This window comes from Carassius gibelio, chromosome A10, assembly GCF_023724105.1.
Source record: "Carassius gibelio isolate Cgi1373 ecotype wild population from Czech Republic chromosome A10, carGib1.2-hapl.c, whole genome shotgun sequence".
NCBI classification, from domain to species: Eukaryota; Metazoa; Chordata; class Actinopteri; order Cypriniformes; family Cyprinidae; genus Carassius; species Carassius gibelio.
Genome location: NC_068380.1, coordinates 16,981,342 through 17,006,188, shown reverse-complemented (window position 1 = coordinate 17,006,188; position 24,847 = coordinate 16,981,342). Strand labels below are relative to the sequence as shown.

General features: G+C 38.7%; 1 protein-coding gene across 1 annotated transcript in view; it reads right to left on the bottom strand.

The window, feature by feature from the left end:
• Nucleotides 1-24,676, bottom strand: part of LOC128021401 (integrin alpha-2) — a 46,175-nt gene extending 21,499 nt beyond the window's left edge. The window contains exons 1-13 of the mRNA XM_052608532.1: nt 24,575-24,676; nt 12,137-12,263; nt 6,846-6,955; nt 6,671-6,765; nt 6,316-6,430; nt 6,074-6,201; nt 5,832-5,980; nt 4,591-4,741; nt 4,330-4,495; nt 4,114-4,181; nt 3,892-4,028; nt 3,350-3,485; nt 3,127-3,294 (exon numbers count right to left, since the gene is read on the bottom strand). Of these exons, the coding sequence (XP_052464492.1) occupies nt 3,127-3,294; nt 3,350-3,485; nt 3,892-4,028; nt 4,114-4,181; nt 4,330-4,495; nt 4,591-4,741; nt 5,832-5,980; nt 6,074-6,201; nt 6,316-6,430; nt 6,671-6,765; nt 6,846-6,955; nt 12,137-12,263; nt 24,575-24,608 (1,584 nt within the window). The 5' untranslated portion in view covers nt 24,609-24,676. The remainder of the gene's footprint in view (nt 1-3,126; nt 3,295-3,349; nt 3,486-3,891; nt 4,029-4,113; nt 4,182-4,329; nt 4,496-4,590; nt 4,742-5,831; nt 5,981-6,073; nt 6,202-6,315; nt 6,431-6,670; nt 6,766-6,845; nt 6,956-12,136; nt 12,264-24,574) is intronic.
• Nucleotides 24,677-24,847: the final 171 nt, after the last annotated feature.

Here is a 24,847-nt window from a genome sequence, read left to right as displayed (position 1 = left end):
CGCTGCCCGTGTGGTCTTGCCTATGTGGGTAAAACATCCAGACAATTACGTATTCGTATTTGTGAACATCGCAGTAACATCAGGACCGGTGATATGCGCAGTCCCATTGCGTCTCATTTTAGGCAAATGGGTCATAATGTCAGTGTGTTAAAGTACATCGGTATAGAAAAGGTAACTAAACCATCAAGAGGTGGAGACTATGAGAAGAAATTATTACAGAGAGAATGTTTTTGGATTTATTCTCTAAATACTTTGTCACCATTAGGGTTGAATGAGGATTTTGATATCAAGCCATTTCTATAAATATTTTCATATGTTTGTTTTTTTCAAGTTATTTGATGCTGCATTTTGAGTGTTTGTCATATGATTTTCAAGTTATTTGATGTTGTTTTTTGAGTGTTTGTCATATGATTTGTTTCTGTCACATGATTTGTTTCTGTCACATGACTTCTAAGTGAGGAATTCTAATTAAGGTGAGCACCTGTTATGTATTTAAAGGTGTTCCTCACTTATTGAGATTGTGCCTGATGAAGACCTGAGGGTCGAAACGTTGCCTTGTACATAATTAAATACACTTTTGTATGGAGCAGTATTTTTCAGTGTGCAGACTGCATTTTTGTATTTAATGATCAGCTGTTCCTTCATCTTAGCTGAGCTTTCAACGTTGATACGGGAAAGGATGAAGCTGATTGGTTAGTTATTGTCACATGACCTGCGGTGCGCTTGCGGCATTCTGAAAAGTTTAGATGTTTTTAACTCGATGCAGAGCGCGTCGTGAGCGCGTTGCTTCCATTATGAGTGCGCATACCGCGCGCCTACATTGGAAATAACGAACTTGCGCGCACAAAAGACTTGATGTGAACGGCCCCTAATGATCCGCTAGCAGGCAATCAAAAAAACGCATTCCAGGGGCGGCGCTAGGGCTGGGCTAAGGGGGCATAAGCCCCGAATATTTTGTTACCTTGTCTTTCTCATAGAGCAAAACAATTAATCAGAAAAACAAATGTAGCTGCCGCGATTACCCAATCATGAGAAGTGCATATTACATATATATATATATATATATATATATTACATATACACATACATATATATATATATATATATAAACACACACACACACACACACACACACACACACACACACACACACACATATATATATATATATATATATATATATATATATATATATATATACAGTACAGAATATAAATATGACGTACAGACCAAAAATTTAGACACACCTTCTCATTCAAAGAGTTTTCTTTATTTTCATGACTATGAAAATTGTAGAGTCACACTGAAGGCATCAATGACTATTTGAGCAAGAAGGAGAGTGATTGGGGTGCTGCTCCAGATGACCTGGCCTCCACAGTCACCGGACCTGAACCCAATCCTGATGGTTTAGGGGTGAGCTGGACCGCAGACAGAAGGCAAAAGGGCCAACAAGTGCTAAGCATCTGTCGGGGAACTCCTTCTTTGAAGAACCTAGAATATGACATATTTTCGGTTGTTTCACACTTTTTTGTTATGTATATAATTCCATATATAATTCCACGTGTTAATTCATAGTTTTGATGCCTTCAGTGTGACTCTACAATTTTCATAGTCATGAAAATAAAACTCTTTGAATGAGAAGGTGTGTCCAAACTTTTGGTCTGTACTGTACATAACAAAAAAGTATGAAACAACTGAAAATACGTCATATTTATATTCTATACTCTGAGAGAGAGAGAGAGAGAGAGAGAGAGAGAGAGAGTGTGTGTGTGTGTGTGTGTGTGTGTGAGAGAGAGAGAGAGAGAGAGAGAGAGAGAGGGGAGAAATTTAACAGTTTAATGTTGTATGTAAACTGTGTTTGAGAGAGAGAGAGAGAGAGAGAGGTGTTCAGAGAGGAGTCTGTTGGATGTTTAGTTTTATGGACTCAATGTTGAAAATGTAAAACATTTCAAACACTGTTGGCAGAAGTGAAAAATAAATAATTTTAGGAAGTTACCATTTTGTTTGATTCCATGATGTATTTTACTGAACATGAGGATTTACAATGCAAATCCTAATTATTTTAATTTACTGACAGTTACTTATATCTTGTCTTTTAACTTTATTAAGATCAGATTCTGCAGGTAAAATAACAATATTAAGGTGACTTGACTTGGACTTGACTTGACATAGCTTGTGACTTGACTTGACTTGACTTGCCCAAGAAAAAAATACTTGGGACTTACTTGAGACTTGAAGGTTAAAACTTGAGACTTACTTGAGACTTGCACATGTGTGACTTGGTCCCATCTCTGAAATAAACGTACGTTTCACCCGATTGCCCTTCATTCAAGCCTTCGGTTTACGCACGCTCATAAACATTAGCACAGTTTTAGTTTTTTTCTTTCCACTAAGAACACTCTATTTAGCAGATCAAACACTGTACCTATGGCAATATGATGCTTTAAACATGTTTGACTCAGAAGTTTCTAATCTACATGTATAAATCCATCACCCGCTGGTTTCTGGTCTGGTTTCTGTCGGCTGTCTGGATACAATGCTAAGACTAAGATTTCATCGGGGAAGTCCAAAATATACTTTTTAAATTCTTATTGAGGTTTGTTTCACTATCTTCAAATTCAACTTTACCACTATTTTCAAACACGAGCATCCTCACGTCATTAACATAATTGTGGATGGGACAGAAACTGACCAATCATTATTTTAACAAGCGTATGGTAAGCACCTATAGAAAGAGGTTAAATTGATAAACTGCCTGTAATTGACCATGAAAACTCATGGTAAATATATTTTTAAGCACATATATTAAGTTACAGTGAAACTATACATTTATAATTATTGTCTTCTGATAAATAACATTCATCTGGAAAATAATCAGCTTCTCACTTTGTGGGGCACAACTGAAAATTGGTGGGCCATTGCCCACCCGGGCCCACCCCTAGCTTCGCCACTCCCTTGGTGTACATAAGAGACTTCTTTCAAAAACATGAAATTATACTGAATTTGGTGGTTTTTCGTGTAAATAAATCTCTTTAACAACCTTTTCTTCATCAGTAGGATGTAGCTAACAGGGGGAAAAGGAGAGCAACAAACACAAAATAAATGGCAGAAAAATAAGAAAAGGACCTTGTTAATGGTGAAGAGATAGACTCTTCCGGTTTCAGATTTCTCCTCGCTCATGTACATCGGAGCTCCGACCAGCAGCAGATCAGTCACAACATCAGCGTCCACATCAACAGGACAGAGAACGCTGCCAAAATAAGAGCCGATCTGCAAACCACAGAACACAATGATCTATGACAGGACTTCACTGTCTAATGAAATAAATCTCACAGAGAGATGTGTTTACCTGTGAATCTACGATGACCGGCTGATTCTGGCTGTTGATACTGTAAACTATGACCTGTCCTCTATGAGCGGCACGAGGAGCACCGGCCACATAAAACTCAGACGAGCCGTCGATTACAGACTCGACAGAGTATCCCTGAACAAATGACAGGACAAAAAAATCAAACTGAGAAACAAATGTATTTATACACAGTTTGTTTCCCATCTACTTAAGACTCACACATTATATCTTTGATACAGTGGGTATAGAAAAGCAACACCCCCTTTAATTAATTTTTAGGAGAGGGTGTTCCTCCAACTCAGTGATTCTGTTTTTGACTTTTTTGAAATGTTGGGGTTGCATCTTTCACCTGGATGTTATTAAATACAGTTAGATAAAACAAAAACTGTCTCTCTTCATTTCAGGCTGCAAAGCAACACAATTTGATTATTTTAAAGGCGGTGATTCTTTTCTAAACCCACTGTATGAAGCTTATACTGTAGATTATACTTAGTTCATTAGATGCAACAAAACTGCCTGTACTGATGGTACAAAACTTACCAAGTAATGAACTGTGGTTTCTATCATCCAAGACTTTCTCAAAAGCAGTTTTGGGCAAAACATTTGATTTCTGGGCAGTGTGGTGCACAACAGTGCCAATCCAATTATATGCTCCAACTGCTCCCAGTAAGATCAGATCCTAACACCAAGACTCAATGTAAACCACCAGGAGAAAAATGAAAAATTGGAAATAAATAGAAACACAGACATATTAGAGGCAGCACCTTATTTCTGGTCTGGTGTGCGCTGAACCCCACTTGGGACATTTCCATTTTGAAATTATCCCCAATACCTTTTCCAACACATAAAAAGGCACACACACACACACACACACACACACAAAAACATACATTATGTTAGAAAAGAAACCTGTTTGTTACACTTAAATGAGAGCCTTTCATTTATATGCAACATACAGTGAAATTGACATAATCATGGACCTTCAATGTTGAAGATACGATCTCCAAGAGCCCCGACGATCTCTATAAGTTCTGCCTCCTCAGACACATTGAAAAAGTATTTCTCGGTTGAATTGCTGGCTATTGACTTAATCTCTGCGACGAATTCGCTTGTGTAAAGATCATTCTTTATGTAATGTCCAAGCACCTAAAAAATGCAAGAATCCATCTCTTCACAATATTCAAATATACTGATTAATAAGACCCATATATGATTTCTGACTGCATGATCTTTTCACTTACCGCAATAGCAAAGCGAGAGATATTTTGGCTCTCACAGGCTGGGATAACTGTGTTCCTCAGAACTGAATCATGTGACTCTCCATCAGTTACCACCACCATCACTTTATTGGCCCCAGGACGGCCTCCATTTTTGGCTAGGAATGCATTCTCTCTATGATAGCCAATCATCCGACAGACATGCACACAAAACCACAGAATGAAATGAAAGCATTTAGTGTAAAAACTTTTTAAAACTAAAGTGTAGGAATGACTTCAGAAATACAAATACATTTTTTTTCATACATATATATCTATCTATATATATATATATATATATATATATATATATATATATATATATATATATATATATATATATATATATATATATATAAATTTTTACGAAGATTAAAAAAAATATTAAACAAAACGCAACAAAACTTGTAAACTTTTTTTTATCATGCCTTAATTATTTATATTAATTTATTAATTATATTAATACATTTATATTATGAATATAACCATAACAACCCATGAGTTACACTTGGTTAACAACCTGAAGTAATCAAAAAACTAAATTAGCTTTGCCAGTAACAGGGTCAAGGTTTGTTGAATTGTGCATAAGAAAGACCTATTATATTAGAGAAAAATTATATAATGAATTATGTCATCTTTGCCACGCACCTATGCCATATAAACAGTCTTGTTGGTTTTGTTGTGAAAATGTTCTGTGTTTTTGGGGAAGTCGTGGCCTAGTGGTTAGAATTGACTCCTAAATCTAAGGTTGTGGGTTTGAGTCTTGGGCCGGCAATACCTTAACTGAGTTGCCCTTGAGCAACGCACCGGACCCCCAACTTTTCCCCGGGTGCTGCAGAATAAATGGCTGCCCACTGCTCTGGGTGTGTGTTCACTGCTGTGTGTGTGCACTTCGGATGGGTTAAATGCAGAGCACAAATTCTGAGTATGGGTCACCATACTTGGCTGTATGTCACATCACTTTCACTTTTCACTTTCAAAAGCAATGTTTGGAGTCTGTCTGGTTACTGCTGCACAGCAGGTGTAGTGGAACCCTTACATCTTAGTCCCAATTGATATTGTTTGAAAGGGACGAGACGTCATCTGACTCTGTATGCAATACCAGAGATGTGCAAAGAGTTTACATTTATGAGTGTCACCAGAGATGCTTTGGGGATAAATCTCTAAAGTCAGGTGCGTGAGAGAATTTCTACCACATTGTTCAGAAAAAATAATGCATACAGTACCTGGCAAAATCAATGGCTGTGAAAGTATTAGTTTTTACTCCAAGTTTCTGCTGAATATTTGAAGCTGCTTTAATCATGGACTCTTTCGTCTGATGGGAATTCAGGTAGAACTCGAACGAGGTGTCAACAGCATACTGCAGCACAGTCACCTGTAATAAATGAAATCATAAATATATCAACTAAAAATTATACAAATTATAGAGTAAAAACTGTTAAAATGGCACACAAGCTGTTTGACTTGCCTGAGTGCTTTGAGGTCCAATATCAACATTTTCCAGCAATTTCTTAAGGAAAGCGAGGATTTGTTCCCATGCGCGTATACTGTTGGATCCATCCAAAACTATTGCGATGTCCGTTAGACTGCCACAAGCTGTGTGGGAGTGGAACACAATGACACAAATGTTAACATTTTGCTGGAGATTCACAATAGAGATTAACGTGAACAGTAAAAGTTCACTGAGTAAACAGAGAAGTGTGTTCATACTTTTAATGGCAGGAGGGAAGGCTGACTGGAGCTTAAACTGTGGACTCACGTCAGCACAGACTCCTGGGTAAAAGTGCTGACTTCCGCAATGCTGAGCCCACAGAGGACCACACGTCTAAAACACAAACATAATGCAACGTAATATAAAAAACTGTGCACATGACATTCTACATAAACCAACCAGAAAAACATGCAGAAGAATAATTTTCGAAAAATAGTAGAATATATGAATCATTTACAGACGTACACGGAACTTCCTTGGTGCAGGTGCCAAAACAGCAGAGAATTTTTTTTTTTTAGAAATAGCAATGATTACTAATTAGAAATGCGACTTAGCAGAAAACAACAGTCTCACCATAAAGCCGCTGTCTCTGGTTGTTGGAATCAGAGTTAGACCTAGACTCATGTTGATGTTGTTGCTGTTGGAGATGTTTGGCACATTGACAGAATCTGAGAGCACATTAGACACAGTCACATCTACTGGACACTGTTAATGATGAAACTGGGAATGATGGGAAACGTTTGCTTACTCTGTAGGTCAAGTGACTCACAGCTGACTCCAGGGTGGTTAATCTCACACTTATAGATTTCTCCCTTCCGATTCTGAGGGTATCCTTTCCATGGTGAACCCACGAGGAGCCTGAGGAACAGTGAGAGGTGTTACTTCAATACTATTATCCTGAAGCACAAGTGAGGCTGTTGAGCCCAGAGCAGTTATTAAGGATATTCTACATGACAGGATTGCAAAAACAGGGTTTAATGACCAGTAGCAGTATGGTGTGTATTTGAAAGCACTGGGCATGCATTATATAATCTAAACACACCCGCTAAATTACACAGAATATCACTGCTAGGTCGCCATCATTTGATAAGGTGCACTGCCTAGCATTCCTCAAACACTGGCATACAAGCTTAATCATTTTTACATTCTGTGACAGAAAAACAACAACTAAAAAAATCTATATTCTGTTAAACGCAGGCACATTTTGCCTCAATCAAGACTTTTTCTATGTACACAAAAGGCCTATTTCTCTCAAATATTGTTCACAAATCTGTCTAAATCTGTGTTAGTGAGAACTTCTCCTTAGCCGAGATAATCCATCCACCTCACAGGTGTGACATATCAAGATGTTGATTAGACAGCATGATTATTGCTCAGGTGTGTCTTTGACTGGCCACAATAACAGGCCACTCTAAAATGTGTAGTTTTATCACACAGCACAATGCCATATTTGTCACAAGTTTTGAGGGAGCGTGCAGTTAGCATGCTGACTGCAGGAATGTCCACCAGAGCTGTTGCCTGTGAATTGAATGTTTATTTCTCTACCATAAGCCATCTCCAAAGGCATTTCAGAGAATTTGCCAGTACATCCAACTGGCCTCACAACTGCAGACCACCAGCCCAGGACCTCCACATCCAGCATCTTCACCTCCAAGTTCGTCTGAGCCACCCGGACCAGCCACCCGGACAGCTGCTACAACAATCAGTTTGCATAACTAAAGAATTTCTGTACAAACTGTATGAAACCTCTCAGGGAAATCTCATCTGCATGAGCCTCATCGGGGTCTCAACCTGACTGCAGTTTGTTGTCGTAACAGACTTGAGTGGGCAAATGCTCACCTTCTATGTGTCTGGCACTTTGGAGAGGTATATTCTTCATGAATGAATCTCAGATTTCACTGTACAGGGCAGATGGCAGACGGTGTGTATGGCATTGTGTGGGTGATGGTATGGGTTATGGTATGGACAGGCGTATGTTATGGACAACGAACACAGGTGCAATTTATTGATGGCATTTTGAATGCACAGAGATACCGTGATGAGATCCTGAGGCCCATTGTTGTGCCATTCATCCACAACCATCACCTCATGTTGCAGCATGATAATGCACAGCCACATGTTACAAGGATCTGTACACAATTCCTGGAAGCAGAAATCATCCCAGTTCTTGCATGGCAGCATACTCACTGGACATGTTACCCATTGAGCATATTTGGGATGCTCTGGATCGGTCTATATGACAGCGTGTTCCAGTTCCTGTCAATATCCAGCAAGTGGACCAACATTCCACAGGCCACAATCAACAACCTGATCAACTCTATGGGAAGTAGATGTGTTGCACTGCATGAGGCAAATGATGTTCACACCAGATACTGACTGATTTTTGGACTCCCTCAAACCCCCCCAATACAGAAAAACTGCACATTTTAAAATGGCCTGTTATGGTGGCCAGCCTAAGGCACACCTGTGCAATAATCATGCTGTCTAATCAACATCTTGATATGTCACACCTGTGAGGTGGATAGATTAGCTCAGCAAAGGAGAAGTGCTCACTAACACAGATTTAGACAGATTTGTGAACAATATTTGAGAGAAATAGGCCTTTTGTGTACATAGAAAAAGTCTTAGATCTTTGAGTACAGCTCATGAAAAAGGGATGGCGAAAACAAATGTGTTGCATTTATAATTTTGTTAAATATAGTTAATATCAATAGTTTTTTTGTAAATATTTGTTTACCAAAAAATAAAGGTAAATATTTTTTAACATTAAATCTGCACTGGATATTAATATCCGAACTATAGTGAAAACACTAGTAATTAGCATAGTAACAAGATCGGCAGTTTAAGACATTAACTTGTAAGCACAAAACACAAGATACTTCTCTTTTCAATATGAATAAGGCTTTATTCGATAAATCTGAGAACACATAAGCACACGCACTCACACATTCATACAAGTTGCAGGAAGATAGAAATTTACGGAAGAATGAGTTTAAGAGAATGAAAATGTGGAATCCCAAGTTTACAGCAATACGTGAATTTGCATAGACATGAACAGCCATCAATCACGTAATTAGCCCTCGCATTGAGTTCCTCAATGAGGTTAAAATTATATTAGATACACCAGTACAAATGTGAGTCTGGAGGAGCTACTTGCGTCTCCTGTGTAAAGGGAGTTTCCTTTGTTGTCTTTGAAAGGGGGTTTCCCGATGTCGCTGATTGGCTGGAAGTTCAGTAGTCGCTGAAGTGACGTCTTGGGAAGCCCGTGGTTGGGCGTCGTCTGACCATGCGGATTTGTGTGGCTAGTTGAAGTTGAATGGGCACTCGAGGTCAGACTCAAAGACACGGCGTTACAAAACTTAACTCAGAACACGAAACTCTCAAGACTTTATAAGTCTTTTTGAGTTCATTAAAAGACAGTTCTTGTGCCATTCTCTGACAAAAGATGTTCTGTGGGGACCAGAGGTTAAAAGGTCCCTTTAGGAATTTCAGTCTGGTTCTGCTAGGTGGGGGAAGTCAAAGGATCTTGTGCAGTACTCAGGGATGTAGTGGAGGCTAAATGCACGTAAACGGCGTTTACGCACCTCCCAAAATTCGGAAATAGCGTTTACCCACCTCCAAAGTGCATTTATCCACCTCTAAATTGAGTTTATCCACCTCTAAATAGCCTACAGTTCCTAAGCCATTTTAAATTAAGCTTATGTCGTTTTAGTTTCATATTGTTCAATATTAGTTTCATAGGTTGTTTGTTGTTAAACCTAAGACGAAGTCTTTCATATTGCGCTGCAACTGTCAGTGTTGACCAATTGCTTGCGGTGTTGCCAGTTACTAGGAAGTTCGGATCATTTTACTGACTCGGATCTTTGAGTCTCGTTCAGCAAAATGAATTAATCTTTTCTCTTTCCGTCTCCGTTGTTTTCCGTCTTATGTGACTGACAGGAAGAATAAAAGACTCGGACCTCACCTGTCGATTCAGAACCCATATGTTGCGTAATTCACATGTGCGGTCACCACAAAGTAAACGAATCACTCTCTGAGACAACTCGGTAGTCCCGAGTCATATTAAAATGAACGAATAGCTCATGAACGACACGCAACAGACTGCATCAAGATTCAAAAATGGTCATCCAGTAATTTTTTTAAGTGCCGTCAAGACAGCAGTCCTCCTCCTGATGCCCGCAAACGGCCTCGGCTACAAGCCCAAAGTGAGTGAGCTCGAGAAAAACAGTACTAAACTTCATGTTTTTGAGGTTAATTTGGTTCACGGTAAATTCATGCCGATGACTCAAGTCACCGCTACCTAGTTAATGTTATCACTAACCGTTCACGGTTAATGACGTCAGTGCAATATCATTAGCAAGCCATCAACTCAAGTGGACAAAGAGCCACTGTTGTGATATTAATTTGGTTTTATTGATTTTTTTTTAGCAAAATCGTCTGTTAATATCGGCAGCTATTACACTTGTGGAAACTACAGTGCAACTTATATTGTCTTTCTTCTGTTAATTAAAGAAAGTGTGTTTTCTTTCAGTTAAAATATGTGGCACCAGATTCATCCTTCTGTCATTAATCTGCATCTGCTACATTAGCAATTGGAAAAAAACTGTAATCGACAACTATTTTGATAATCGATTAGTCGGTTTGAGTAATTTTTTAAGACAAAAGTAAAAAATTATTTGATTCCAGCTTGTTAAATGTGAGTATGTTCTAGTGTCTTCTCTCCTCTGTGACAGTAAACTGAATATCCTTTAGTTGTGGACAACACGAGAAATTTGAGGACCATTCCTGGGCTTTTGGGGAAACACTGATCCACATTTTTCTGACTTATTATAGACCAAACAACTAACCGATTATTTGAGAAAATATTCAACAGATTAATCGACTATGAAAATAATCCCAAATCCCTAATCATTATGTCCCTTTTAAAAAATTTTGTTCTCTCTGTTTTGTCATTTAGTAAACTTTATAGATTTCAACCTTATTATTCCTTCTTGAGTCTCTTTAACAAGAACTTAGATTAATGTATGAATTGAATATTGATTGTGTGACCTATATGAGGGAACAACCAGTGATACCCTTGGTAGTAATATCAAATGATAGCCTATAGTGATGTCATCAGGATACACATACACCAGTAGGCAGTGGCCCACCTTACCGTGACCACCAAGTGATCACCCAGAATTTATAGTTTACCCACCTCTTTTTTTTACCACTACACCTCTGATCTCATTGGTTTACATGTGCTGTCCTGCGTTGCATCTTGATTACTTGCCCCAAATTTGACAATCTCTTCTCTGAATTGAAATTGTCAATAATTGTTCGAGTCGTGTTAATGAAAGCTGTTCTGTGAAAGAGTTTTTTGGTTATCTTGCTTCTGACTCTGACACTGACACTAGGAATGATTTACAACCTCCTGTTGCCTTTCTGAGGAATTTGGCTCGTGTTTCAACCACAGTCCTGATTGATTCTTTAATTTGTCTGGTTTGGGTCTGATACTCTACATCGGTCTCTGTCAGAAGGAGATGCATAAACGAGAACACAAGTGTACTATTTATGGAGGCTATATCTTTAACACCAAGCATTTCTGCAGACTCTGTTGATATTCTCCTTTATTCCTTCAACTCAAAAGTTAAGAATGTTATTGATGATATTGCTCCTATAATAGTCAGTAAGAAAACAAACAGACAGAAATCAGTTTGGAGAAGATCAACAGCAGTTCAGACTATGAAAAGACAATGCAGAAAAGCAGAGCGGATGTGGCGGAAGACGAAACTTGAAATTCACTATAGCATCTATAAAGACAGCCTTCATGCTTTTAATGTGAAACCAAGGAATAAATAACATTTTAATATATGTTAAATTAGAAAATAGTTATTTTATATTGTAAAAATATTTCACAATAGTAATATTTAATTGTATTTTTTATTAAATAAATGCAGCCTTGATGAATATGAGACTTCTTTTAAAAACAACAATGGTAGTTTATTTAAATAAATAAATAAAATAAAAACACATTCAATTATATTTTATATATCTTACCATTTTCCTTGACTGTTGTTGAACTGTTTAACAGAGTAACCAAACTGCTCTGCTGATACTGAGAAGATCTTCGCTCCCGAAATCCCAACATTAAAACCCTGAGTGTTATCCTGCATTATGCTGAAACCTGTAGAGACATGCAATCATAAGTCTATTATCTTAGAAAATATAACAGCATTAAAACATTAAACCAACAACACTATAAGCAAAACAAGAATAAGGAAGTGGAACAAAATCTGGTATGGATATTTATATTATATTTATATCCTTGTTCTCCTCTCTCCACATAGCATGTTCCTACCCTCTGTTTTTTTAAATAGTATGTGATATGTAGATAAGCCACAGCATGAAGGTAAACCAGAGAGAGATGGTTCCAACAGAGGCACCGCTCATTAAGATAAATTGCGCCCATGAGGAGGCCATTCCCCTTGTGGAGTGTGCTCTAACTCCTATCAGACATTGGAGCCCAGAGGATGAGTAAGCAAGAGCTATAATGTCTACCATCCATCTGGATAGCCTCGGCTTTGAGACTGAATGAACCGTGGTGCGGCCTCTGAAGCATACAAAGAGCTGTTCCGACTGTCCAAAATATGTCTTGGCAATTTATGAAGAACACCACTGTCATGTTGTCCGACCGGACTAGTACGTGGTTCCCTGCCAGGATGCAGACAGGCGTTTGATATGGACTTGCTTTCTGTACTCGTCATTGTCATGTGGTGAATCTTGCCAATCGTGAAACAGCTGTGTCGTCATCAGCGCTCCTACAGTCATTCTGGAGAAACTGCAGCAGCTGAGTCAGGCGGTGTCAAGTCAGACAAAATTTCTAACTGGCATGCACTGCTTCAAGTCAGATTGCAATCGGTTTGCACAGTGCTGTGTGAAGTCGAACGCACTTAATGCCTGATACTCAGCGAGTCAGCTGCCTAAAGTATCGGATGCAGCCAGTAACTTCTCACTAGTGATTCAAGTTGATTTTAGAGGATGATTAGTCCTCGTCGCCCCCTGTTGTTCACACATAGTACACCAGGGTTCTTACACCTTCAAAAGTAAAATTCAAGCACTACCAAGGACATTTCAATTTTCAAGCACTTTACAGCTGTGGTAAATTACCTTTTTACATGCATACTCTTACATTAGTTAAACCACATACATATACAACACGGACACACCTTACTTTGTAAATCGTTTGGATTTTTGAAGGCACATTAGCAATTTGCATTGTTCTAAACAAAAATCACCAAATTGCCATCAGGCCTCACATTTGGACCGGTACAACAGTTTGTATGAACGTCCTTACATTTATTTGCATGTCCTTTGATTTTAGTCACAATTACGATTAATGTTGATTATATTTTTATTTGGGGAATGACACGTCATATTCACAAATCTTTCAATTGGTCATTTTAGTAGCATAGTTTGGTATTTAAATGTACAGAACTGAGCAACAAACATTCCTGATTAATGTCTGATGATTCCACTGCATCTCACGGACTACACCATGAATGAATCCTTGTTTACATCGTTTCTGCTATTTATGATGATGATATTCGAGAGAGTCCAGTCCAGTGAGAGCATGATCTTAACACAACTGTACGACAGCCGAACGGGACAAATATAAAGCCTTGACCGTTTGATCATGTGCACACTTAGACAGCAGACTGGACACTAGATAAGTCTCAACAAGCAAGCAGTCCCAATACCCTGATAGTGTCAGGAATTGAAGACAGGAAGCAAAATGCAAGTAATGGCTTATTGACAGTATGAATGAGATAGGCTTCAGCTGATGCCATGTGGCGCAGGAACCTCTGACAGCACAGGATTGGTGAGGTGGTGAGTTGAGTGCGCTGGTGATGGATGATGAAATGTCCAGGTGGTGACGACGTAATCCACAGTGAACACGGAACCGGAACAAACCCACAAGAAAGAACGCTGAACAGGAGGGAGACAGACATGCAGCACAGAGGACCTCAAACAATGATCTGACAAACAAGGGATGAAAGACAGGGCATTAAGTAGGCAGATGGAATGAGATGCAGTACTCGAATTTAGGCAACAGCATTAGCCCTTGTTCGGATAATGTTTTAGCATTGATACGAGCAAAATTTCCGATCTGTACATTTAGTATTAAGCACCTTTTATCGATACACTAGCTTGAGCAACAGCAGATCACTGATTTAAACACAGTGTGTTGGAAATAGTCTGATAAGTTTTATGAAAGCGTCGCCAATAGATGAGCCTTAAGCAGCTGACTGTTCATATCGACAGCCTTGACCGATTAACAAGGCTCATGGGTATATTTAACTGGTAGTGTTACTGGTGTGGTAATACGATAGCATGCCTAGCAAAACATAACTGAACCATTAGCCTTGGACAAGGAGCAATGCCTGAAGCATATTTGCCATCATAGCACTAGGCAATAAAATGAAAGAAACTTTGATTAGCTTCGTGAAGACATCCGGAGATGAATTAAAGGTGAAATTGCCAATTGTTCGTGGATGCTCTGATTCTTCTTGAATATCTTGCTTGTTCCAGCGGGGAAGCAGATCTTGTGTAAAGTTATTGGGTCAGTCGTATTAGTACAACTTTCGTGATAAATCACAGGCAAAGTGTTTATATCAAGTACTCGTATCACTTTCAGTCCATCGCTTGACAAATAAGGCAGCAAATTCGCTTAAGTTCACGACATGAAATCTGGTGAGATACTCTATGGGAATCCTGTCAAAATATCCTGATTCTAACGCTTCTTTGGAGATAGATTCGCCATCTGATTAGTTCCTGAGTGAGCGATAGCTCTTGCAAGCAGTTCAAGCCTTGCAAGCCATATGAGCATACAGTACTTACAGAGCAGTAGTGCCAAGTATATATGTCCTATATCTAATTGGAGAATGGTAGTGATTGGAGTCATTTGACAGTTGACCACATCAGCTAGTCGCAGCCTATGCCTCTGTGGTCTGACTGAACTAACGATGCACTCGATTCATTTCAAAGCAGTAACTAAATCAGCATAATATAATCTCAAAAACCTTGAAAGAATAAGATGTCTTGTTTTCAGTCAAGACTTGGAGAAACTTATTCATGCCTTTATCACCAGCAGGATGGACTAGTTTAATGTCTCCTCTATGGATTTAGAATTGATTTTAAAGTACTTTTTCTCATCTATAAATCACTCAATGGTCTAGAACCTAAATACATTGCAGATATGCTTACTGATTATAAACCTAACAGAACACTCAGAAACAGTCAGAAATTCCAAGGGTTCACACAAAACAAGGGGAGTCTGCTTTCAACTATTATGCCGCCAGGAGTTGGAATCAGCTTCCAGAAGTTCAACGGGAAGTTCTTAAAATATAATCTTTGTATGTGTGCTTATTTCAAATGGGTTTAAACTTTTAAACCATTTCCAAGAAAAGTTTCAAAATTATTGGCTAAATTTTTTTTAATAGATACTAAATTCATTTACATACACAGTAATTGAGAATATGTTAAAACACACACACACACACAGAGTGGAGCTCAAAATTAGAGAATAATATACATGTAAGGATGAAAGAACCTGAGATACTTTGATCTCCTGAGAAACAGACAATACAAAAACATACACAGGCATCTTCGGGACACAGTGTCACGGTTCATGAATTCACTCACTCTCTCTCGTCTAGCGTGCTGTTGTGTGTGTGTGTGTGTGTGTCTGTGGGCGTGGTCACTGATCAGCGATGAAGTTCAGTAACCTGTGTTTCATGTTGTTCTTCCCGGTGTGTTCCTGTACCTGTTCCCGTGTCTGTATTAATCAGCTGGAGTCCCCGTGTTGTCGTCGTTCTTCCCTGGAACTCCACTCAGCACTGGATCACCGAGCACCATCACGAGGATTATTCACTTACCGGGAATCATTCGAGGGATCATCACTGGACTGAGCACCACCATCCGTTGTCCATCGAAGTCCCTGCGTCACCAATCCCCCCTGCCTTGTGTCCGCCCGCCTGTGCTTCTGTGATACTTCGTCATATCTGATCTTTGTGCTGAAATAATAAACTACGCTTTGCATTTCCATCATGTTTCTGTCTTACGTAACAGAATGATTTGACCCATCATGGATGTAGCAGGCGCTACCACGTGGGACGAGTTTGCAGCTGGAAGCATCGCTAGAATGGACACCCAAGAGGAGAACATCTCTCTCACAGGACGGACGGTCCAAGCGCTTGTGACGCAGGTGTCCGAGCTCACCCAACAGATACAACAGCTAAGAGTTTCCACTTTACGCCACCCACACCGCCAACTCCGCCCCCTCTTCCAGAGCCGCAGCCACGGCGAGAACCGAGACTGCCGACACCAGAAGGATATTCAGGTGAACCAGAGTTTTGCAGAGCTTTTCTGAACCGATGTTCTATGCACTTTGCATTACAGCCTCAGACATTTAATCAGGAACGATCCAAGAAGTAGTAAAAGAACTTTATTGTCCCCGTGGGGCAATTGGGAAAGTGTTATCCGGCAGGGCGGCTCTCTGGGGAACGGCGGTGTGGGAGAATAAAGAGGGTTTTCGATCGGGCGTGGCGGGTAGGGAGGTGGCCAGACTACTTGCCGATCTCCGCCAAGGTCACGGTTCGGTGTCGGAATATTCCATCCAGTTCCGCACCCTGGCTGCAGAGTGCCGACGGAACAAGGAGGCACAGTGGGACAGATTCCTGCATGGGTTGGCTGACCGTATCCAGAGAGAAATCTATATGCTGGACCTTCCCACTAGTCTCAATGGACTGATTGAGTTAGCACTTAGAGTGGATGCTCGGCTGAGCAGAATGGGCCGTTTCCAACAAGACCATCCATTTCGCGGCGCGGAGACCAGACGTACTGAGAACCTGGATACGGTCAGTCCCCTTTACGACCCTGAGCCCATGCAGGTGGGTAGAGCTCGGCTTTCCCGGGAGGAGAGAGAATGGCGGAGATCCCAAGGACTGTGCCTATACCGCGGGAGGGCGGGCCACTTCATCCACTCGTGCCCGTTAAAAGATCAAGCCCGGTAGTAACTATGAGGCTACTATCGAGTGGGATCTCCGCCGAGAAGACCTCATCCTCACCATCATTATCTACTCTCCTTCCGGTAAGACTAAGGTGGGCAACAAACACAAACGACACCCAGGCATTACTGGATTCGGGGGCAGAAGTTAACTTTATGGATAATGGTCCCCTCCGCTCACACCTTCATCCAGAGGTGTCACCACACTAGTCCCGTCTGTGGGCGTGGTCACTGCGATGATCAGCAGCACCAGCTGGTTTCAATTGTTTGTTCCCTTTATAAGTTCAGTAACCTGTGTTTCATGTTGTCAGATCGTTGTTCTTCCCGATGTGTTTCTGTACCTGTTCCCGTGTCTGTATTAATCAGTTGGAGTCCCCGTGTTGTTATAGTTCTTCCCTGGATCTCCACTCAGCACTGGATCACCGAGCACCGTCACGAGGATTATTCACTTACCGGGAATCATTCAAGGGATCATCACTGGACTGAGCACCACCATCCGTTGTCCATTAAAGTCCCTGCGTCACCATTCCCCCATGTCCGCCCACCTGTGCTTCTGTGATACTTCGTCATATCTGATCTTTGTGCTGAAATAATAAACTACGCTTTGCATTTACATCCTGTTACTGTCTTACGTAACACACAGAGTGAAGGTGCAGGAGACCTCCTTCCCTTCTGGACATTTTTTTCATTATAAATCCCTTCACCCATGCTTCCTTCTACTCAATCAGCTCAAAATTATTACATCTAAATGTCATTGAAAGTGAACTAAAAGTCATGTCTGGTATCATTTGAAATGTCTCAGTGCAACTGGTAAAATGGTCTCAATCTTACAAAAGAAGATTAAAAGATAATACAGATCCTAAGAGTTAAGAGATATTTTGCCTACTGTAATAGGAGTGCCCCTTCCCAGGGTCCTCCATGTAAATTACCTATTTTTTCTATTGAGTTGTAAAATCACCCAGGCTTGGGACCTGTCTCCATCTTGGGGGATATTTGTCTTGGTCTGAGGTATTAAAACAATTGCAGCAAAAGAATCAGGGCGATTCTGTAGCCAGACAGCCCATAGTGTAGTGTGTCTCTTCACTTCATACTATGTATTTTTTAAGGTCAGGTATGCATATTTTACTTTTAGATTAATCTTTGAGAATTTTATGTTTTATAATGATATGATTTGATATGTTTCAATTGGATATATTATTGGCAGAATACATATTTACCTGACTAATAATAAACTGTTACATGTTATGATTTTATTCTGTTTTACTCGGTAATTATGGACTCTAGTATATTATGTTGTCTCCTCGATAGCAATATGAGCACCCGAACGAATGAGTTAATATAAAAATCAAGAGTTAACTAGAATAATCAAATGTCAGCAGAATTACTTCATTGTTCTTAGCTTCAAGGAACTGCTTTACCTGTTCTGCAGTGTTAACGGGGACATTGTCTTGCATGACAATTGGCTGATTGAGAGATACTTGTAGGGAAGGAACTGCATGTTCCTGAAGGAGGTTCTGATAAGCATTTGTATTCACTCTGACATGTAGCTGTAAAAGAGCCCTAACTCCTGCTGCAGAAAACATCCCCAAACCATGACACTCCCTCCTCCACCATTCACAGCACTGTTCAGTACTGAACTGGCAAGCAATGCAGTGCAGTGTTGAACCGATTCCCCATTGAGAGTCTCGGCATTATCCTGTTTTTTCGTGCATTTGTCTTACGTGGACAACCAGCCTTTTTGGGGGGCTTGAAAGAATTAGTGTCATTTTAAAAACCTGCAATATTAAAAAAATCTGTCAATTTCAGTCACCACAGAGCATCCCGCCATCTTGCAATCTCAATATAAATTGAAGAAATGCTGCCAGTTAAACAGGGTTTGTCATATAATTAAGGAGATTAAAACTAGGTACCATATTAAGACCAATAACTTGGGAGTGTCTGTAAGTGTTCTCTAATTTTGATCAGAGATTTTTTTCAAAAATAAAAAAAATCACAATTTAACGCGTTAATTATATAAATTAATTATGAAAAATAACACGTAAAAATTATTAACACATTTAACGCACTTGCCCCGCCCCACACCTACAGTATGTGGATCATCTGTCATTTCATAAAGTTGATTGATGACTAATATGAGACAGAGCAACAACTTACTGCATGATGGAGCGTAGAGAATATCCCTAAAATGCAAGATGTGGGGTAAAACACCCGTTTGAGATTGTGTATCATATTTACATCACATAGTTAAGAAATATCACACAAGTAGTAGGCTAAGTGCAATATCACACTTGTGCAAATGTGATACTAATCTTATACAACAGTTCATTAAGTTAATATTGAGTTATTTTAGACACAATGTTGCCTGTTTTGCTCAGTTTGGCCAACCAGAATATAAAGACAAAGCAGAGCTGTTAATCTCTGATCAACCCACAGCAGCATTTCATTTCTTAATCCATGTTATAAACGAATTTGGTGAACGATTTGACAAGTTGGCATATGCGTTGGCTTTGAAGTGGGGCTGCACAGACTGATTGGTTTATGATGGAGTCGTCTGCTCTCTAAGCTCTTGCAGTTCTATATATTTTGGGAGTAATTTCTACAAATTTGATGTGCATCACAGATCACAACACACAATTAATCACACATCATGTATCATATACAGTATATACACACACATGCAGTATACTTTATGCTCACAATTCAACGAGAAAGTGTTCAGATGACTTTGAGTTGATTTAGATACTCAGAAAATATAGAAACATGCCTGAGCAGGGTTTTCATCTGATAAGTCAAAGCTCCCTGTACATCTTTAAACAACTCCTAACTTGTTCATCTAGTTTTTGTTTATCTTCAAAATGTTTTTTTGTTTTTGTTTTTTAAGTGAAAGTGATTTGACATATAGCCAAGTATGGTGTCCCATACTTAGAATCCGTGCTCTGCATTTTACCCATCCAAAGTGCACACACACAGCAGTGAACACACAGACTGTGAACACACACCCAGAGCAGTGGGCAGCCATTTATGCTATGGCAACTGGGGATCTGCTAAAAATGTAACACAATCCATAGGCATGAAAGAAGTAAATCATAGAATGTCTTCTATGTAAGATCTCCATTCAATAATAAATGACAGACAACCAGTCAGCCTTTAAATAGTAAAAACGTAACAGTGAATTATTTTTTTTGTTGTTGTGAAGAACATTTTAATAATCTAAAGAACATTTTTCCACTACAAAGCACTTTTTGAGGAATGGAAAGGTTCCATGGTTCTTCGTGGAACCATTGATGCAAGAACTGTTATTTTTAAGTATGTGTTTCTCTATAAGTGACATCACTGGCCTGGCATGAAAAATACAGTGTTTTTAACTGTTTTCATGGATCTGTGTGAACAGGGATCATTTTGATGACATTATCATCAGTACACAAAACCCTTATACGCGCTTTTTTTGGTACATTGACCTTCAGTCAATGTTTTTGTTCAAATGAGCTCAGTTACATTTCATCAGTTCCACCCATATGTAATCATGTTCATTCTACTTATATTAATTATAAATAAGTAGTGTACAAACAGCATTCATACCATTTTTTGTTGGTCTAACTTACCGCGATTAAAATTGAATACATTTATCTAAACTTAAACCGTACTTGTGATTTTGAATAAATGGAAACAATGATTAGTGTTTAATGTGCAGCTATGTTGTATATCTAAAAGAGGTGGTTTATGGTTAACACTGTGCAGGGACGTGCACAGACATTTTGAGGGGCAGGGGCTCAAGTGAAATAAAGGGCACTTCTCATAATTACGTATTTTTTTTCTTTTTTTTTAACAAAAAAGTGTATATATATATATATATATATATAATAACGCAACACTGACTTTCTTTTTAAAAAAAATAATTAAAAAAGTTCATTAATTTTATCTTCCTCAAACTCTAATTTTCAAAAGATGTCTACAAAATAATCAGTTCACACAGAAACCCTGGTCTCCTTAGTATTCACTAGGTTTATAGAGCAGCAAAGGAAACCAACCCACAATGTGCATGTTTTGAAAACATTTTCTATGCTACTAGTTTCAGGTATATATTTAGAATAACCAAAATAACTGCATCAAGCAGAGGGGTGTGTTTTACTAATAATTTGTTTATTTTTTTGCAGCACAAGGCACTACATCATTTTAATTATTTTGGTGTTATCAGAACACATAACACTTTTAAATCAACACAAATATTCACTCTAAATCCTGCACTGTAAGCATGATTAAAATTAATTGTTTAAATACTTTTTGTTTCACAAGCAAAATAACTTTTTAGCTTCACACAACTAAGCATTAGAATACTGAATTGCCTTAATGTTTTAATCAAATACATTAATATTATTATTGCTATGCATGTACACATACACAATAACTGATGACTGACAAGGACTTAGTTTCACATTTGAGGGAGGACTGTATCATCACCATCATCAAATAAAACCTTCAAAATCCACATTTAGATGGAGTTTGTTTTAAACCTACTACACTCAAAAAATATTCTGTGGCTTAGTAAATATTTAACTTAATTAATTTAATAAAATTTCTGAAAATCTTACTTGATTGTTTGAATTAAACTTAGCCAATGTCATGTATGTATTTGTGGTTGTATGGAATACTATTTTATAAAGGTTTAGAGGAAATAAAAAAAAGTTCATAAATAAAAAGTTAATTTATAAATATTGTTATTTTTAATGTTTAATGTTAACTTATTTCTACTCAGTTTTATTTATTAATGTACAGATGCAGTTACTCAGATTTACTAAATTTTTTAGAGTGTAAGCCTATCCTCCATCGGTTTGCATCTGTAGATTTCTTCTAGATTCACCAATTTAGATTTCTAAATTTCAGGGGGAAAGACTCTTGATGTAAGTCATTAACTAACTGGGGACGTTCTTATTTTATTAACTTATTTTATTACATGGCTTGGTTGATCTCCAATGTAGAATGCGGTCTGTTATTTCTTGATAACAGACCGCTGTGCGGAGTATAACAGACCGCTGTGCGGAGTATAACAGACCGCTGTGTGGAGTATAACAGACCGCTGTGCGGAGTATAACAGACCGCTGTGCGGAGTATAACAGACCGCTGTGCGGAGTATAACAGACCGCTGTGCGGAGTATAACAGACCGCTGTGCGGAGTATAACAGACCGCTGTGCGGAGTATAACAGACCGCTGTGCGGAGTATAACAGACCGCTGTGCGGAGTATAACAGACCGCTGTGCGGAGTATAACAGACCGCTGTGCGGAGTATAACAGACCGCTGTGCGGAGTATAACAGACCGCTGTGCGGAGTATAACAGACCGCTGTGTGGAGTATAACAGACCGCTGTGCGGAGTATAACAGACCGCTGTGCGGAGTATAACAGACCGCTGTGCGGAGTATAACAGACCGCTGTTCGGAGTATAACAGACCGTTGCCATGAAAAACAGAGCGTTGCTATGGACTCACAGGATTCTAACCGTAGAGACGGAGCGTAGGCCTACTATTTTCTTTAGCGTAAGCAATACAATCGGGTTTAAATCAATACAATCCATTTTAATATTTTGTGTCAAATTATCAATGAGCGCTTCAGAACTCCTGACCTGATATTTAGATATACTATTCTTCAATAAATATATTTGTTTGACAGGGAAGCTGTGCGCAAACAGGAATATATATTATTTTTTCAAAAAAAAAAAAAAAAGCACCCCAGAAAAAAGGGCACTTTCTCTCCAGGAATAAAAAGGGCAGGTGCTCAAGCCCCCTTTGATGTCTATGTGTGCACGTGCCTGACACTGTGTTAAGGTGCTGAGCTTTTGCTTGCTGTGTGTGGATGTTGTGCACACAAGTGTATACTATCATATCATATACCACAGTCTACAGACATCAAATGACACGCTGACCACAAGAGCTAATCTTAAACATGATGGAAACCACAAAAACAGAAGTGGAAGCTTTTTAATGTCCAATGTAGCTGATCTTAGAACACTAAGAGCTCTTTCCCTTTACTCAACAATCATTACACCTAATTTCAACAACACTCTTGATTCAGTCCAGTGCAAAGCATAATGGGAACTAAAATCAACTGCACAGTTTCAGTTTATCAATCAAACTGATTCATGTACTTCCATTTTACAATATTCAATAACTGTGTTGCTAATGTAAGGGATGGTCTTAAATAGGCAAATCTGTTACCTTGATAATGTACAGTAAAAAACTCAATAAAGTATTACATATTCTGTTTAATAAACATTTAGTACTACTTTCCAGACTTGGAGCACAGTGTTATGTTAGATCATGAATCCAAGCCAGAAATATCAGATCCAGCCGCCAGATACTACCAAAAATCAGTTAACAACAAGTCTTGTCTGATACCCAAAACCAGTGTTTGACTGGTACCCAAAGCTTTATTAACAGTCTTCTATCAGCCAAGTAGCTGAGCAGAAGCAGGGGACAAAGTGATGATGATAAAAAGGAGCAGAGTTTATTTTAGTCTTAGTATATTTCAATGCTCTAACTTCATCTGATTAACACAAATCCAGCAAGTTTTATTATACCAAACTGCTTCATTACAACATCCCATTAACCTTGAATTTCCATAAAATTCCCTCTTACAGTATCTCTCATTCATCGTAAGACTAAACAATACTGGTAAAAATAATATAAATGTATAAGTAATATAATTTAAATGAATAATCAATTAATGAATCAATGCAATTAGAGTATAAATGGTTAACATGATTATTATAAATGATTATATAATTAAATGAGATAAAAAAAAATGAATGAATTAATATAAATGAATATAAAAAAAGAAAGTAAAACACAACATAAATGTATGGTTGCTCTTGTGAACCAAACAAACCACTTGCATTTGATGATTCTTAGATCCTTCAGTTAATAACAGCTAAAACTGTCAACCCTGTTACCTGGGCATAGCTATATCCCCAAATACATAAATGAGTAGACTGAGCTATAGGCTAAAGTTTAATTTATAAACTCTCAAATAAATGTTTGTGTAGCAGAATGTTAAAATCATATAGAAATGTACTTCAAAAAAAATTTTTTTTATATATATTTTATATATATAAAAAATGTCACCCAATAACCCTTTTGGTTGTCAAAAAGCAAAACATACTGTAATACCAAACTACTACGTATGATAAAATAACCTATCAAATTCAACATGTTCATTATAGTTTATACAGTGAACCCATTTAAAGGAAACAAAAAGGCTAAAACTGTTAATAAAATGTTTACACACTGAACCCCTTCATCACAAAGTACTTTCTCAAATGGACAGAGCTTGTTTGGACTTATTTACTTCAACTGTAAGTTCAGCACTGTTGTCATTCAATTTTACAGTATGACTATATTGTAATACAAATAAACCTACATGTTAGAATAAGTACTTACACAGAACAGCGAGGAGTACCGGCAGAATATTCATTTTAAGTCCACAGTGTCATCCAGCATCAGCACGAGCTCTCTAGCATATCTGCATCCAGTTCGGTGTGAATGTGAAACAGTGGAGCAGCTCTGTAGCTGGGAGGAGGAGGAGGAGAGGGAGGAGGGGGAGGAGGAGGAAGGGGAGGAGGGGGAGGAGGAGGAAGGGGAGGAAGGGGGGGGGGGAGAGGAGAGGGAGGAGGGGGAGGAGGAGGAGGGGGGGGAGGAGGGGGAGGAGGAGGA